The 17443-nt window shown below is 45.6% G+C and overlaps 1 protein-coding gene across 4 annotated transcripts in view; it reads left to right on the top strand.

The window, feature by feature from the left end:
- LOC119179522 (manganese-dependent ADP-ribose/CDP-alcohol diphosphatase) overlaps positions 1-17443 on the top strand; it is a 120009-nt gene that overhangs the window by 46247 nt on the left and 56319 nt on the right. For all 4 annotated transcript variants that reach the window (XM_075869866.1, XM_037430615.2, XM_037430616.2 and 1 more), the window contains one exon: positions 11056-11333. In XM_075869866.1, the coding sequence (XP_075725981.1) occupies positions 11056-11333 (278 nt within the window). The remainder of the gene's footprint in view (positions 1-11055; positions 11334-17443) is intronic.

Raw genomic sequence — 17443 nt, 5'->3', positions numbered from 1 at the left:
CCTTAGATGTCCTCTGGCAACTTTGCCGACATCGCCCCGATCGTCTCCTCCATGGATAGAAACACTACGAAGCTGCCGGTCATTGTTGTAACATCCAAGGTGTTCGTTGTCGGTGGTTAGTTGGGACGTTAAGAAAGGCACTAGAAAATATTATTCAAAGCTCTCTCGGCTGTGCTACCTTTTGAAAAATGCCTACAATGCGAGCGACCTCGTTCGCAGCATCTGAAGCCTGTGCACGGTGCGCGCCGATCTAGCATACTTTCGTCGCGAAAATTAGTTGAGCACCTGCGAGTGCGCCTCTTACACTTCAAGAAATTTTTTTTTTTTAGCTTCGCAGGTGCCATATTTTTACTGCTTCCATGTCGGAAATGTTCGTTGTAACAGTTGGAGGCTTTAATGCATGTTCCCTGTATGTGGACTCTGTTTCAATGAGTAGCATAGGAAAATCGTAAGTGCAGCGAAATTAGGTTGTTGTAACTGTTAGATTGTTATATCTGGGATTGTTATAAGTGGGTTCGACTGCATGTGTGATCGCAAACAAAACATTAATTGCAAGTTAGCGCTGTGTGTGTGTCTGTCTTTTTGTGTCCTTGTCGTGGTGCGCTATACCTATAAGATTGATGGTTTTGTCAATGGGGTACATAGTAGCACAAACTTGGAAAACAAAGATCGGAAAAAAGAAGTGGGAGGGAGCAGAAAGGTCGGGCGCTCGATCTTTCTGCGCCCAACCTTTCTGATCTTGGTCCCATACCTTCCGGGAATCGGCGAGCAACTGTCCAGGGTGCTGCAGAAGGAGCATCAAGTGGCGCACAAACCCATTTGAACAATCGGGCGACTCTTGCAGTGACCAAAAGATCGGCTGCCAAAAGGAAGATTTCCTGGGCTAGTCAAAGAGTTGTCATACACGGACTGTCGCATCACTTACATCGGTGAGACAAAAAACTTCCCTGAAAGGATACGGCAGCATCAAAACGGCGTAGGTAGCTTTGATGTTGCACAAAACTTGCTTTCAAAATGCAGTGAAAAGATGGACCATTGCATCAATTTCGTCGATGCCTGGATCAACAACACTGGAGGTAGGCTCACCAAAGGACAGTTCTTAGAGTCCTGGAAAATCTAAACAACACTTGGAAATATTAACCACTCAACTGCAACCTTACCGAGTGTATGGACAGAGTGTATGGACGTACAAGGTCTACGGAACCAGCGGGAAAAACACCGCTGCAACAAGAACAGTGGGAAGAAGGACAATGAAAAGGGGGACGCCACCAAAAAAAGTTGCTAACTTCGGAGCTGGCTGAACAGTCACCCCTGAAGAAGGTACCAAATCAGTCCCGAAACGTCGAGTCAGTTCATAGTTTTTAATGTTCAACTTCAGAAACTCTGGAGTATAAGTGGCTGGAGAGTTTATTTTATTCGTCTTAATTTATATCCAGCCAAACAGATCTCTGTGGAATATGTTCACACTAGTTGTTAAAGAGTCGATGTTTTGATGTCATGTTCAGTCCATGAGAATTTTATGCTGCTGTTTGCACCATCATCATCATCAGCCTGACTACGTCCACTGCAGGACAAAGGCCTCTCCCATGTTCCGCCAGTTAACCCGGTCCTGAGCTTGCTGCTGCCAATTTATACCCGCAAACTTCTTAATCTCATCTGCCCACCTAACCTTCTGTCTACCCCTAACCCGCTTTCCTTCTCTGGGAATCCAGTTAGTTACCCTTAACGACCAGCGGTTATCCTGTCTACGCGCTACATGCCCGGCCCATGTCCATTTCTTCTTCTTGATTTCAGCTATGATATCCTTAACCCCCATTTGTTCCCTAATCCACTCTGCTGTCTTCTTGTCTCTTAAGGTTACACCTATTTTTCTTTCCATTGCTCGCTGCGTTGTCCTCAATTTAAGCTGAACCTTCTTTGTAAGTCTCCAGGTTTCTGCTCCGTAGCTAAGTACCGGCAAGATACAGCTGTTATATACCTTTCTCTTGAGGGATAGTGGCAATCTACCTGTCATAATTTGAGAGTGCTTGCCAAATGTGCTCCAGCCCATTCTTATTCTTCTAGTTACTTCAATCTCGTGGTTCGGCTCCGCGGTTATTACCTGCCCTAAGTAGACATAGTCTTTTACAACTTGAAGTGCACTATTACCTATCTCGAAGCGCTGCTCTTTTCCGAGGTTGTTGTACATTACTTTCGTTTTCTGCAGATTCATTTTAAGACCTACCTTTCTGCTCTCCTTGTCTAACTCCGTAATCATGAGTTTGCACCATGCATGCAATCTAATTAAAAGTTGCAGTAGCTTTTGAGGATGTTCTAGTACATGAAGGGACTCTCTGCACTCGGATCTGTTGGTGAATAATAGTTGCTGAGAAAAAGGTAGACAAGTATATGTGTCAGTAATGTCATGCAATAGTGACGATGCTACTAGTATTAGATGGAGTTCTTTATTAGGCAAACTTCTGGCCAGTAAAAGACAGACTCAGGATGCAAGTAACACTCTCTCTACAGTAATAAATGGTGAACGTGGATGTCTTCAGTAATCTAGTTGTGTGGCGGAATGCATCATCTTTTATTTCATTAGGGATGAAATCTTCAAGCATTGCTGGTGCTCACATAAACACTAAAACAAACTTGACTATGCTTGTCCTTTGCGTGGTTTGGAAAAAATACTGAAAAGCAAAAATTTTTTTCTTTTATTAGTAAAGCACTGTTTTGCTATGCCTGTCACTTGCCACAAGAAAATGCAAGTGGCAGTGCCATCTAAAATTCCTGTGGCAATCAATCTGAAGTGATAGATTCTGGCATCTACTAGGGTGTGCATAGTTCCTAATCACTAGAAATTGAGTAAATTGTCCTCTGAAATGGCTAGAGGTTTATCACAACAAGCTTTAATTAATTTGTGGCGCCAATGTCTCAAATATCAAAACATGACTGAAATTCATGACGTGACGTGCAGAGATTTTGACTTGAAATATACATATGAAACTGACTGTGATCTTCTCTGTTGCTATGCCTGCTATAGCGAAATTAATGACACTAGTGTGTCCAGACTATCATTTATCAGTTTTACCTAAAGTCATTTTTCCTTTAAAAAAACAGTCGCAAAGCTTCTTAAACATTGCGATACAACTGCACTGAGTGGTGCTGACAGCTTTCGTGAATGAAGCCCGGTCCCCGCAGGGGCGTCTGCGCAAACAGGCGTTTGGTGTGTAGCGACACCACGGACCCGAGCTAACGGGGGAGTTTCTACTCCCTCCCACGCCTAGCCGTGCGTGGCTTTGCCGTGTCCGGGGAAAAGGGGATCCTGGGGGTTGAGCCGACGCTGGGTGATTGGACCATTAAGGCCTCCCGGCAGAGGCAACACACCCCTTTGGCCCCGGCTTCACGTAGACGGCACCCCCGGATTGACCCGCCTGGGGGGAACCGGCAGTTGCCTTTTCCTGTCTCCACCTCACATCTTCGTCTTTTCTCTCACTTTAAATCTTTCCTGTCCTCTACTCACTTCCATTGACTTCCGTGTTTCCTGGCGGCAAGGGTTAACCCTGTGTGGCTATCCTACCTTGGATACACCATATTCGGTTATAGTGGTGGCGTACAGCTGGCGTCTGCGGGGCCTGTACTTACAGACCCTGCAGCGTCCCCTTGTAGGACTCCATGGTGGGTGGCTGGCGCTGCTGCCGAAAGTAAACATTTACTTATGGCTTGTTCCTTCCCCCCACTCCCTGATCGCCCTCAGAAAAGAGGGCGCACCGATGAAGTTTTCCAGTTTTTTGGTAACCAGAAAGTATTTTTTCCCCGATTCCATGTTATCCACGCTGACACACCCGGCAAATCAGTGCGAACACTTTCACCTTTTCTAGTATCAAAGTCTTTGACGGAAATCTTTGGCCCAGGGTATAAAGCAACGAGAATGGCAAGTGGTGACATCCTGTTGGAGCTCCGCGACCAAAAACAATATGAAAAATTGTCTAATCTAGAGAAATTTGGAGATACCAAATTAATAGTAAACCCACACCGAACCATGAACACCACTCGTGGCGTTGTTTCAGATGATGACCTGTTAGGGCTGACGGAGGCTGAACTCCTGGAGGGTTTTAGCGAACAGAATGTCATCAACGTGAAACGAATTAGGATGAGGCGCGATGGCAAAGAAATCCAGACTAAGCACCTCATACTTACTTTCAATTCAAGTGTACTGCCCGACTCCGTTGAGGCTGGCTACATCAAGCTTCGAGTGAGGCCATATATACCGAACCCTCTCCGATGTTTCAAATGCGAGAGTTCGGCCACAGTTCTCAGAACTGCCGAGGCCGCCTAGCTTGTGCGAAATGCAGTGCTGACGAACACACATCTGATGCCTGTGAAAACTCTCCTCACTGTGCGAACTGTAACGGGGAGCATGCCGCATACTTACGGTCATGCCCAAGCTGGAAAAAGAGAAGGAAATTGTCACGATTAAAGTAACACAAAACATTTCATTTAGGGAGGCACGAAGGCAGGTGTCCTACCTGCCAGAAACTAGCTTTGCCGAAGTGGCGCGTCAGGGGGCAGCGCTACGACGGCCCCCGGCACTTGTCTGGCACACGCGTAGTGAGCCAGCGGTGACGCCATCCGCCCCCTCGGCGGTTGCAGCAAGTGCTGTTCCACCATCCAAGAAAGACCCACCAACCTCCGGGCTGGGGGCCGCGAAGGTCTCGTCCTTTGAGGCGAGGCCCTCAAAACAAATGCAGCGCTCGCAAGAGCGCGTGTCCAGCGCCTCGCAAGAGGCAATGGACACACAACCGAGCGTGAGGGCGCAGCCAGCGCCTAAGGATCGGTGCGACTCTGTCGACCGATCCAAAAAGAAAAATCTCGTGTCACGGCCCCTGGAAAGGGTCCGTGAGCTTACTTTCCATCCTTGAGCACACAACACAAAACACATCTAAAATGGACACACAAATACTACAGTGGAATGCTAGAGGCCTATTTAATAACCTAGATGATATCAAAGACTTGCTTAATGACTATCAGCCAAAAGTGTTCTGTGTTCAAGAAACTCATTTAAAGTCGACTCATGTGAATTTCTTAAATCAATATGTGGTTTTTCGTAAAGATCGAAATGGTGGCAATTTCTCTTCTGGAGGTGTACAAAGAAGCGTAGCATGCCATCATTGCACAAAGAAGCGTAGCATGCCATCATTGCACAAAGAAGCGTAGCATGCCAGCACATTGTGCTACAAAGCTCTCTTGAGGTTGTGGCTGTTCGCGCTATTCTATTCAACCGTCTTATATCCATCTGCTCGATCTACATAGCCCCTGACGAACCATTCAATAAAACAGTGTTCGAAAAGCTTATTGATCAGCTTCCAGAACCATATGTGTTAATTGGAGATTTTAATGCTCACAGTTTGCTATGGGGTGATACCAAATGTGATGCGAGAGGTCGTGCAATAGAAAACTTTCTTCTCGCATCTGGAGCCTGTCTGCTCAATAAGGCAGAGCCAACATACTTCAGTACCACACACAATACATATTCATGCATAGATTTAGCCATTGGGTCACCGTCACTCCTACCTTACTTAGATTGGAAAGTTATTAATAATCCATATAAAAGTGACCATTTTCTAACTCTTTTAGTAACAAAACAACGGGATGACCGGCCGTCTTATCCCAAAAAGTGGAACTTTCATGTTGCAAACTGGGTGAAATTCAGAGAGCTATGTACACTACACCTCGAAGAGGTAGACCATTTGGAAGTAGAAGAGATGGCGAACTATATTTCGGAATATGTTCTTACTTGTGCAAAAAAGTGCATACCGCAGTCCAGGAATGATAAGGTTAACGCAAAGCCATGGTGGAATCGGGAGTGTGAAATTGCTAAAGAACGGCAAAACAAAGCATGGAGGGTTTTTTCTCGCTACCCAACAGCAGAAAACTTGATAACCTTTAAAAGTTGCAAAGCGAATGGCAGGCGTGTTCGCCGTATAGCCAAACGGGAAAGCTGGACACGCTATATATCCTCAATAAACTCCTACGCAGACGTCAGCAAGGTTTATAATAGGGTGCATAAACTTAAAGGACAAGGCCCAAATCCCTTCCCTTTGGTGAATGACTGCGGTGATACAATTGAACAGGCAAACGCTCTTGGCGAACACTTCGAGAAAATGTCAAGCTCAGAAAACTATACCACTAAGTTCTTACGCCACAAAAGCATAGCTGAAAGTGTACCTCTGTGCCGGAACAAGCCTGGATCAGACGGATACAATAAACCACTAACAGTATACGAACTTAAGCTCGCCCTTGGTTCCTGTAGAAGTTCTGCTCCTGGTTCTGATACAATTACTTATGAAATGATTAGATATCTCCCTGATGAAACCCTGAACTGCCTTTTAGCACTTTACAACAAGATTTTCAATACCGGCAAAATACCCTCTGCTTGGAAAAAGGCAATAGTACTACCAATCCTTAAACAGGGCAAAGATCCCTCTTCGGTAAATAGTTACAGGCCTATCGCCCTCACCAGCTGCCTACTCAAAGTGTTTGAAAAAATGATTAACCGCCGCTTGGTCTATTACTTGGAATACAACGGCATATTGGACCCGACCCAGTCTGGTTTCCGTACAGCTAGATCCACAACCGATAATCTTGTCCTCCTCGAGTCGTATATACGTGACGCGTTTGTACACAATCAATACTGTCTGTCTGTTTTCTTCGATCTTGAGAAGGCATATGATACTGCCTGGCGATATGGAATTTTGCAAGATCTACCGTCTTTCGGAATATCTGGCAGGTTGACTACCATCTTAAAAGATTACCTGTCTGAAAGGAAGTTCCGTGTAAGAATAGGTACTGTGTTATCGCGCACATTTCTTCAAGAAAATGGAGTGCCGCAGAGAGGAGTATTAAGCTGCACACTATTTATAGTTAAATTGAACTCTCTTCGCTCTGTTATTCCACCTGCGATATCGTACTCTGTATACGTGGACGACATTCAAATTAGTTTCAAATCGTGTAACTTGACTGCATGCGAATGCCAAATACAGTTAGGTCTTAACTGACTTGCAAAATGGGCTGACGAGAATGGTTTTAAATTTAACACTGACAAGACTACTAGTGTGCTTTTCTCGAGACGACGAGGTGTACATCCTGACCCCTGCATACTAATGAATGGACAAAACATAGTCATCGCGAAAGAACAAAAATTCCTCGGTGTAATTTTTGATTCCAAACTCACCTTCATCCAGCACATAAAACAGCTGAAGTTAAGATGTCTCAAGACCATGAACCTTTTAAAGATTTTATCGCATCAGTCGTGAGGGACAGACAGGCACTGTCTCATATCTCTGTTTCGAAGCCTGGTTCTGTCACGCATAGACTATGGATGCATAGTATATCAGTCAGCTATATCAGGACAGCACTGAAAATGTTGGACCCTGTATACCACCTAGGTATCCGGCTGGCACTTGGTGCCTTCCGTACCAGCCCTATTCAAAGCCTTTATGCAGAGTCAGATCAGTGGCCACTAGACTATCAGCGCACATATCTAGGAGTCAACTATGCAGTTAAGGGGAGATGCTCCTCGAAAAACTTTTTCTTCAGATATTTGTGACAGCTCAATGAAACTTTCACTGGTTATAGAGTTGGAGCTCCTCTTTTCAAATCTGCTTTTATTTTTTTCATGGCTCATTTAGTTAATTTTTTGTAGACCATGCATTTGTAAAAACAATGCATTCTTGTGCAAGCTTAGGCAACAATAGTAAGCACAAGAAAGCTCTAAAAAATAGCCAATGTTGCTCCTAATAAATTGCAGAATTCAATAAAGCAAAGAAACATTGTGTAACATTTGTGTGCTGGCCTAGAAAAAAATTCTAATGCTGAATTTGAGTTTTACCATACTCAAGGAACAAGCTTCTGAAATAATCCAGCTGAATATGCTTTGGAGACCTTTGAAAGTTGTTTATTTGAATTCAGGACATGTTAAACTTTAACTACGCCAAGTTTCATTGCAATCCGACTACGTAAAGTGTACAAATTATAGTGCACAAGCTCTAAAAACGCCAAAAAATAAGGAACTGAGAAAAAGCGGTTTCAAAGTTCAAAAACATGTTTAATACTATACTCTTCAACCAATCTGAATGAAATTCACAGAGAATGTCGGCAAACCTATCTTGAAAAAGTTGACAGTTTCAGAATAACCCAGCACTATATATTGGACCCTTACAGCCTCTGCAAGTTGTCTCCTCCCGGCGAGCATTTTTTTTTTTTCGGTACTGCGGGGACGGGCCGTTGCTCTTGGGCTCATCCGAGGTTTCGGCAGTGGTATGCACTTTTTTTTTTTGCTAATGGCAGTTCTTGTGACGCATCGGTTTTTTAACACCAATGATTGCACAAAACCTGCACAAGCTGCTCGTGTCCGATGCCGATCGCACGCGGTGCGACCACCGACTTCACGCTCACAGCGAAGCTGTCCTGTGCACTGCTGCTGGCGGACGTTTCCTCGCTTCCACTGCATGACTGATACACGCGGCTTGACGCATATGTGGACGAAACAACAGTTGCAGCACATGCGTCATTTCGGTGCTAAAGTTTCGAAAGCGATGCCAGTCCTTATCGTCTACTTGCCATTACTCAAATAGACAGCTCGCAGTGCCCGCAGTTGGAGCATACTACGCCACTGACGAGGTTCTGCATCGCATCGGTCTCACAAATAAATGTGCTTCCGCGTTCGTCTGACATTGCTTTAGTCGACGAACATCTTTATCTTTCACTCTGAAGCGCTGATGAAGTCATCGACGGTAGGAATAAAGCTCGAACAATCCAAATCGGATGCGTCGCTGGTGCCGCGGCTAGGCCTAGCAGCAGACGGACCTCTCGCCGGCGCTCAGTGTTTGCGTTTGGGGTGCCTTCCCTCGTACTGATGCCGCGTAACGAACTTCCGTGAACGAAAGTAGCATTTCTCGCCGGCATCCATGGCGCGGAAATAATAACTCCGGCGGTTGTGTTCGTCGATGTCGCGGCGAAAGCAGGAGAACGAAGAAAGCGCTCGCATCCGGCTGTGCGGCGGAATGCTCGCAACCAATGGCAGGGCTCCGATCATGCCACGTGACTTCACAGGCCCAGTCGCTGTGGGAAAACGATCTTTTTGTTGTAATTTTAGCGTGAATGCCGCTTTCGAAACGGGTTCTGAGAGAAGAGGGTTAGGCCTACATGCCTGCGAAATTTCAAGAGCCGGCGATGCCGTAGAGCGAAGTGCTGCGTGCGTGAAAATCGGGTAACTTCGCACTTTCACGAGCCACCGCGAGTTCTTTAATTGTATTTTTCGATAACTTCTAGCTGATTCTCAGCTTTGATTTTTTAATATATTAAAGAGAAGGCTTGGAGAAATACAAAACGCAAGAAAACACAAATTCGACTTTTTCAAAAAAAATCTCGGTTTTTCGACCCGCATCTCCCCTTAAGATCATGTCTCTGAAGCAGCACCCATGTAAAACACTTATGAACGATGTGTCTACTACCCAGTTATACCTAAACAGTCCTTCTATCGCCCCACCGTTTCCATTGGCAATAAGACCTGCAGTAGAAAAACTTGCAATTTTTTTCAATTACTTGGAGGAAAGTGACCATGTCGAAACACATCCCTCCCTGGCAGCAATGTCCAGTCACTTGTGACTGGTCTTTTAAAGACATCATAAAGGAAAATTGTCCAAGTGCACTTATTGAGCAACATTTCTTGGCCCTTGAACACAAATATCGTTCAACCGCGTTCTTCTCTGATGGCTCAAAGTCTCAAACATCTGTATCTTGTGCAGCCTATGGACAAAAGTTCTCGGACACCAGAACCATGCATACACATACCAGCATTTTCACAGCGGAAACCTATGGTATCCTGCTTATTATACAACACATTAAACAACACAAGATACAAAAGTCTATAGTGTACACAGATTCTTTCAGTGTTGTCAGGGCCCTGTCTTGTGGCAAGTACAGCAAGAACCCTACTTTCAACAAGCTTCTTAACGAAATCTATGCAGCCTACAACCTAAAACTTTCTATTGTTATTTGCTGGGTTCCAGGTCATTCTAAAATTGCGGGCAATGAAATAGTGGACAAGAATGCACGAGAAGCCGCTGGTCGGCAAACCATAGATATAACCTCTGTTCCGGGTGTAGATCTAAAACCTGTTGTTTGTAGAGGTCTACGCAACCACTGGCAAGCTGAATGGGACAGAGAAGTCGACAACAAACTCCACCTTGTAAAACCCCAGCTGAGAAAAGTTATCCCCCAAAAACTCAACAGGTTCGCCGAAGTCACTGTAACACGGCTCAGAATAGGCCACACTTATGCCACACATAAACACCTTTTGACAGGCACTGATCCACCTACATGTATACACTGTGGAGAGAGTCTAACCGTTGTGCATGTCCTCATACAATGTCCTGTGCTTCACCAAGCACGACTGACCCATTTCAGGGAGCTCTATCGATATCATATCCCACTTCATCCAGCGCTGTTTTTATCACTTGATGCAGTTATTGACCTTAAGAGACTTCTTCATTATCTTGGGAAAGTGAAATTTTAACAATGATATCATTCCATCCTAGGCACCAGGCTGCGCCTCAAGTGCGAGGTACCCCCTGGTACATAAAAAGTATGTCTGAGCCTTCGCAGTTCTTGCTCAGGCAAGGACTTCAGCTGCGAGGGTCTTGGGCCTTGCAGACTAATTTATCAGCACAGACTTCAGCCAACAAAATGAATTTTTTTTTAACAAAGTGACATTCTTTCTAAATGCACTGCGTTTTAAATGGTTCGTAGATATTTGTTTTAATTTTTAATCATGTTTTAATCATTTGTTTTAATTTTAAACTAATAACCGAAATGAAACAATACTTGTACTGGCGCTCTTTGGTCTTAGATGCCCTTGCACCAATAAAACTTAACGGATGAAGCCCGGTCACATGAATAAAGAACTAAGTGCGCATGGCAGTATGCTGGTACACGTGGAATGCACCAGTTGCATGGCACCAAGCTTTCTGTTTGTGCCGTTTGTTTCATCATTTTCGTGGCCTTGCTTGGCAGGTGGAGCGCGCGTACGCCCACTGGAGCCGCATGCCAGGTGTGAGCCTGGTGCTGCAGCTTGGGGACCTGATCGACTTCCACAATGCGGGCTGTGGGCGTGGTCTGGACCGTGTGCTGGCCACCTTGGCCAATGATGGCTCCCTGCCCACCTACCACACGCTGGGCAACCACGAGCTATACAACTGCACAAGGCGCGACCTGGTACGCCGCTACGTCTGCCCACGCCTCCTGCCAAACTGGACGCCTCCCGCCACGGATGATCCCGTATTCTACTACAGGTGAAACACTGTGGCATTTTCAGCAGAGCACTCGCAGGCTTGTTTGACCTCTCAATAAGGACATTTACTCTACGGCAAGAAGTTGCCTGGGGACCTTTTTTCCTAGCCTGCACATGACCGTTTTTGCCTTATACGTACAGTGGACTCCCAAATAACGAAACTGGCTTAAGCGAAAATGCCGTATTAAGAGAACTAAATGGGCTCATATGGCTGGATTTCCATGTGTTGCGTAGTAAAATTCATCGGTTATTCGAAACAGTGCTTGCTGGTCACCTACGGTTAAATGGCACGAACTCTAAACACAGCATTGACTCGCTTAGGTCAAAGGTAGTCTCACAACCATGGAAACACTTCGAGACAAGTTAATACAGTAGCCATTCTCGCTTGTGGTGGCTGTAAGAGCCGAGTCACAGCCTCCTAGATTTCCCTTGCCAGCCAGACTATCGGCGGTCACTTGGGAAGTGGCCGTCGTGGGAACTGTGGTGGTGGTGTCATTTAAGTAGAGTTGTCTTCAAATAAGTTTTTACGTTTTTGGAGCTTATATGCAACAAAAATAATGTAAATAGTTTCTAAAAGGCGTAAACATAATTAAAATTAACCCTACATAAGTAACACCGTCATAGATGACAGGCGTTCGCCCTCATTCAGCAGGCAACCCCTTCAATACAAGGCATAGTCTCTGAAATCAACAAACGCCAAAATTGCTGATCTCGAAGGCCAAGTACAAAGACCTCTAAGTAGGCGCCGCCGCTTTAGACGACGGGTGTTTTGCCCTCATTCGGCAGGCAAGAAAAATATAGGAGGCTATGGCCGAGTCGGCGAGTAAATTGTGTATTAGGCCTATTTGTGTGGCTAAGTGAGGTAGATCACGGTGTTATTTCAGCTCGGTAGAAAGGAAGCGGCCGCACCATGCACTCTCGCTTGAAAAAAAGCTGCAAATTCTTCAGGAGCTTGATCGAGGCGGCCTGCCCAACACGGAGGTGGCGAAAAAATACAGCATCCCGAAATGGACACTGTCGTGTTTCTGCAAAGACAAAAAAAAGATTGAAGGCACTTTAAAGAACAGGATCTTTACATCTAAACGAATGCAGATGCAGGCGATGCCTTATCAACAACACGAAAAAGTTATTTGTTGTGGTTCAAGCGTGCATGGAGTTCGAATTTGCCCATAAGCTGACCAAGAGATGGCCATGCAATTGGGTGTTGAGAACTTCGTCCGAAGCGACGGATGACTTGGCCACTTCAAAACACGCCATGGCCTAGTCTTCAAAGCAATGTCTGGTGAGAGTGCTGCAGTCAACAGGGACATTTGCACCGATTGGCAACAGGCGTGGCTTAAGGAAATTTTGATGGGCTTTGAGCCACGAGACGTCTTCAACGTTAATGACATGAGTCTTTATAAAGTGCTTCCATCAAAGACTCTCACCTTAAAAGGCGAAGCCTGAAGTGGAGGAAAACGCAGTAAAGAACGCATCACTGTGCTGGTGGGTGCAAACATGGGAAGAGATAATAATTGAAGCTGTTGGTAATAGAAAAATCAAGGAACCCACGTTGTTTTAAAGGCGTTCACCTTCCCGTTGCATATTATGCGAATGGAAGAGCGTGGATGACCATGGCCTTTTTCGAGAACTGGCTACGGGAGGAAAACGCAAGATTTATGAGGCAAGGCAGGAAGGTTGTCTTCATCGTGGATAATTGCCCAGCCCATGGTCAGGTTGAAAGACTCCAAGCCATGTCTTCGGAGTTCTTTCCAGCCAATGCAACGGCAGTGATCTAGCCAATGGATCAAGGAGTTATTCAGAACATTAAAGTTCATTACCACAGACAATCGCTTCATCGAATGCTGCTTTGTGCAGACAGCGGGAAATGCTACAGCATGGATTTATTGGCAGCCATCCACATTTTGGCTCGTGCCTGGGAGCAAGTGAAGGCAACAACAGTACACAGATGCTTTCATCATGCAGGCTTTCAAGTGCAAGAAGCAGTACCTGATGAAGAAAGCCCTGCTGATGCCGACATTGAGGCAGTATTCAGTGAGGTCATGCCCTCTGCCCCTTTCACACTGCAGGACTACGAATCAATTGATGAAAATTTTCGTACCTGTCGTAAGAAGACTGTCGAGGAAATGATTGCCGAAGTGCAAGATGAGGATCAACTTTCCAGCGAATAATGTGATGACAATATTGCCAGTGCCGTGGTGCCACCAGACCGATCAGCCAAAGAGGCTGTTAAACTTTTGCAGCGCTATTTTGAGCATGAGGCTTGTTCAGAATATCTGGCTAGTTTGTCAGGCGTAGCTGTGTACTTTGTGACAAAACAACCCAAGCTTGCCAAACAAACCACCCTTCACTCCTTTTTTTCTCCTACTCATCCTCATGAGTAAGGTGAGGTTTGTGCGATTCGAATAAAGTTTTTGATTCACTAAATAAGTGTACTTTGCCTAAATGAAACTTCTGAGAAATGTAACAGTTTTATGGATCCCCTTCGAGTTCCGTTTAGGAGGCGTCGACTGTATTTGCATATTTCCTTATGTATGTTCATGAGCTACAGCGACATTTCTAATTTCAAGCATTTCGTTAGGCACCCCATGTGGCCACCATGTGTTGAAAGTTGACCGTGGAACGAAAGATCTACCATATTTACCAGCATAATTTTCACACCTTTTCTTGGGAAACCGATGAATAGTGGGGGGTGCACAAGGAAAATGTTTTTCAAAAATGTACGAAGCGAAAAACAACAAATGAAGTTGACGCAAATCGAAGTTCTCGGACTAGCAACTTACTACAAGCTGTGAGAAGTACTAGTGAAGGCTTACCTTAACAATAAAGCCACAGATTCAGCACTGGGCAAGGTTTATTTCAGACACAAGATCTGCAGTTTTATAATGCTATATGCCAAGCTTGTAGGCGTTGGGTGAAGGCTCGTCACTCATCGGCTCCTACAGCTTGGGTACGACGTGAACCTTGGAATAGACGCAAGGTACACTAAGAACATGCCGAAACGCGCACTTGCCACTTTGGCATAGCTTGGATTAGATTGAGGCTCCATACATTGACAGTACACGTAATGCTTGATTGTGCTAGCCAAGCAGCTAGCCACACAGCTATCATCTCTATTAAATTACAGTCGACGATCGATTTTCCGGACCCTCAAGGGACCGCAAAAATGTCCGAAAAATCGGGCAGTTCGAAAAAGCAAATGTGCCCCCAAAATGTTCACTTTATTGCTTACTATTGAGCTGGAGGGCGAAAAAAGTGATTTATTTTCTTCTGGACCATGCCTCGCTTCCGTGCGAGCACGTCTGCCCGCATTTCGGCTAAGTTGTCATGCCGCTTTAAGCTGATGAAAGAGTTGCGAGCGCTCGCATCAGCTCAGCTTGCGTCAGCTGTGTTGTTGAAAGTAAGTTGTCGTCCTCATCGTCGCTCTCGAACTCCGCAAGCACTTGGCGAATGAATTCCTTATCCGTTAGGCCAGCGCAAAGTTCTAACTCGCTATCCACACACGCAAACTCTGAAAACGAGACATCTGAGGGAATCTCGACGCCTGCAGTGCGAAGGTCATCGATAAGCTGCTCGCTTTCCGACACCTGGTCGACGACACTGTCCTCATCCAAGGCGGCCGACTCGCCATTCAACACAAATCCCGCGTGGCGGAAACAGTTGCGCAGCATTGTCGATGTCATCGACTTCCACGCATCAGCGACATGTCAAGTACCATAAGCAAATCGACCGAGTACGCTTTTTCGCTGTCGAGGCACACCATCGCTCGACTGACACTTGGAAAGTCCAAAATATCGAACAGCCCGTCTTCAGGTGTCCGAAATTTCAAGCTGCAAAATAAATTGAACTTGTAGGGTATGTTCTGGTGCCAGGTACATGTCCGAATTATCAAGCATGTCCTAAAAATTGGGCGTCCTGAAAATTGGTCGTTTGAAAAATCGGTCGTCGACTGTATTGGATGTTATTTTATGAAGCCAAATTGCAAGAATTTTGTGAAGCCTATGCATACTGGTGATAGAAATTTGTGACACTGTAACGGGTCTTTCAGTTCTCGATTTGGCACATGATGCCGCGAAACAGTACCTTACAGGTACTGTTTCATGTGCAACACTTTTCAAGTATCCATGGAGTGGATTCACTGGAGGAGCTTATTGCCTTTCGAATTCACCCCCGCAAATATTTTTCAAAGCTGTCTAGTATGAGTGGAGTTACAAAGATTTGTCGCACGCTGCAACTGCATCCGCTCGTCTTTCGTCCTGACAAAATCGCTGGAAGCTAAGCAGGAAGGGACGGCACGAGGAAAGAAAATACGTCGCACGTGCCTTAGGACCTGAAGCACTTTTTCTTTTTTCCCTTCCAATACGCAACTTTTCAGTGCCGTTGCGCCCGAGCATGGGAACAAGTCGTTGCCTTTCGCGGCGATCTCTGTTGTGTCCCGAGAGTGCCATGTTCCTATTGAATGGCTGTGACAAGTGATTTTGAGCTTGTTTCGTCCCATGTCAAGAGAAGAGAAAGCAATTATGAGCTGACTTTGAGAGTTTATTGCGAATTCCAGGCCGCCTTCTGCGTTATAATATTTGGCTTGTGTGTTCTCGGGAGCCTCTAATACTGATCAGCAGCCGTTTCCGACCACGCTCAAAAAGTGTTGTGGGGGCTCTTCAAATGAGGGTAACGTCACTTGGCTTGTTTTCTACGTTCCACATTAGTTTGGATGGCAGCTGTGTTGTTTATTTGGCATTCAACTGTTTTCAACATTGCACATTTATTGCATTAAGTGGGGAGCAGGTTGTTCGATTCAGTAAACATGATACAGTTCAATCTTGATGATACGAATTTGAAGGGATTAGCCAAAATGTTCATATCATCGAAAATTCATATGAATCAAAAACAAGTTAAAGCTGATCGTTAGGATTAACAAGAACTTTATTGGGGTCACGTACTTCTCGTTGAAAGCACGAAAGTTCAAAAGAACATCACAGACTTTTCTTCAGCACCTCTCAATAAAGCGCCGCGGTTTCCTCACTCATGTTGCTGGCGCTATTAGGTGTGTTCACGCTTGGCATCAAGGAGAGTGAAAACGGCAAAACTTATTCAAAATTCACTCGCTTCGCCGCTTAAGCCATCGCAAAAACACGCCGCAAGGTCGATAAGAAAAAAAATTTGCAGATCCCACGTACAGTGGGAATCGATGATATGCAAAGCATGAATGAGGAAGGTTGATATGTCACTTAAAAATCGGCACAACGTTACGAGGCAAACGTAAATTGTGCTGTACATCACTTCCATGTCATGATTATCATGTTTGCACCTGGCGTTTGTGTTCGTTGTCCATTCACGTCATGTAATACCAAATTCGGTACAGTCAAGCCCACATATAACGGCCCCACTTAAAACGAACTTTGGCTTACAACGAACAATATCCACGTGACCGTGGAAATATACATTGGTTCAATGGCACAAAATCGCACTTACAAGGAACATCTCCGAGCGCCACCGATCGCTTACAGCGAATGAGATCAGCGCTCAGCCGACTTCCCGGGAAACCACTTTCGACCACTGATGAGGCATCGGCGAGGTGCCCATACATTCTTATTGTTAAACGCTGACCCTGCTTCCGAACCCCTCTAGTTGTTGCCCTCCCCGACCGCTTTTTGTTGCGCACCTCTCCGTGCTTTGCCCCCCCCTCCCCCCCTACTACTCTGAGCAACCGGCATCTCCAGACGAGGCCTGTGTTTTCACACTGCCGCCGATCTTTCCAAGACTTTTCGGCCATCTCTGTTTTTCATCGCTGGTACTGTCGTTGGCATCGCCGGCCTGGAGTGACCAGACCATTTGCCAACATAGTCGGCCACCGACTGTATCCAATTGTCTGCGTCTAGTGCACGTGTGTACGTTACCCCACCGACTCTGATAATTCGCGATTCGTTTTGTGTTTCGGACATGTTCTCGTTCACTTCGCCCTCGGCTCAGCATGCCCTCCGCTCGTGCGCGGAAGCGTGAAAACAACTGTTAATTTGCGCGGAACGAATCGCAAAATATCGAAGTCGGTGAGGCCACGCGAACCCGCTAGCGCAACAAAACTATTTTTTGACCACTACAACCATTCCTTGA

This window comes from Rhipicephalus microplus, chromosome 7, assembly GCF_043290135.1.
Source record: "Rhipicephalus microplus isolate Deutch F79 chromosome 7, USDA_Rmic, whole genome shotgun sequence".
Taxonomy (NCBI): Eukaryota; Metazoa; Arthropoda; class Arachnida; order Ixodida; family Ixodidae; genus Rhipicephalus; species Rhipicephalus microplus.
This window is presented reverse-complemented; position numbering and strand designations above follow the sequence as displayed.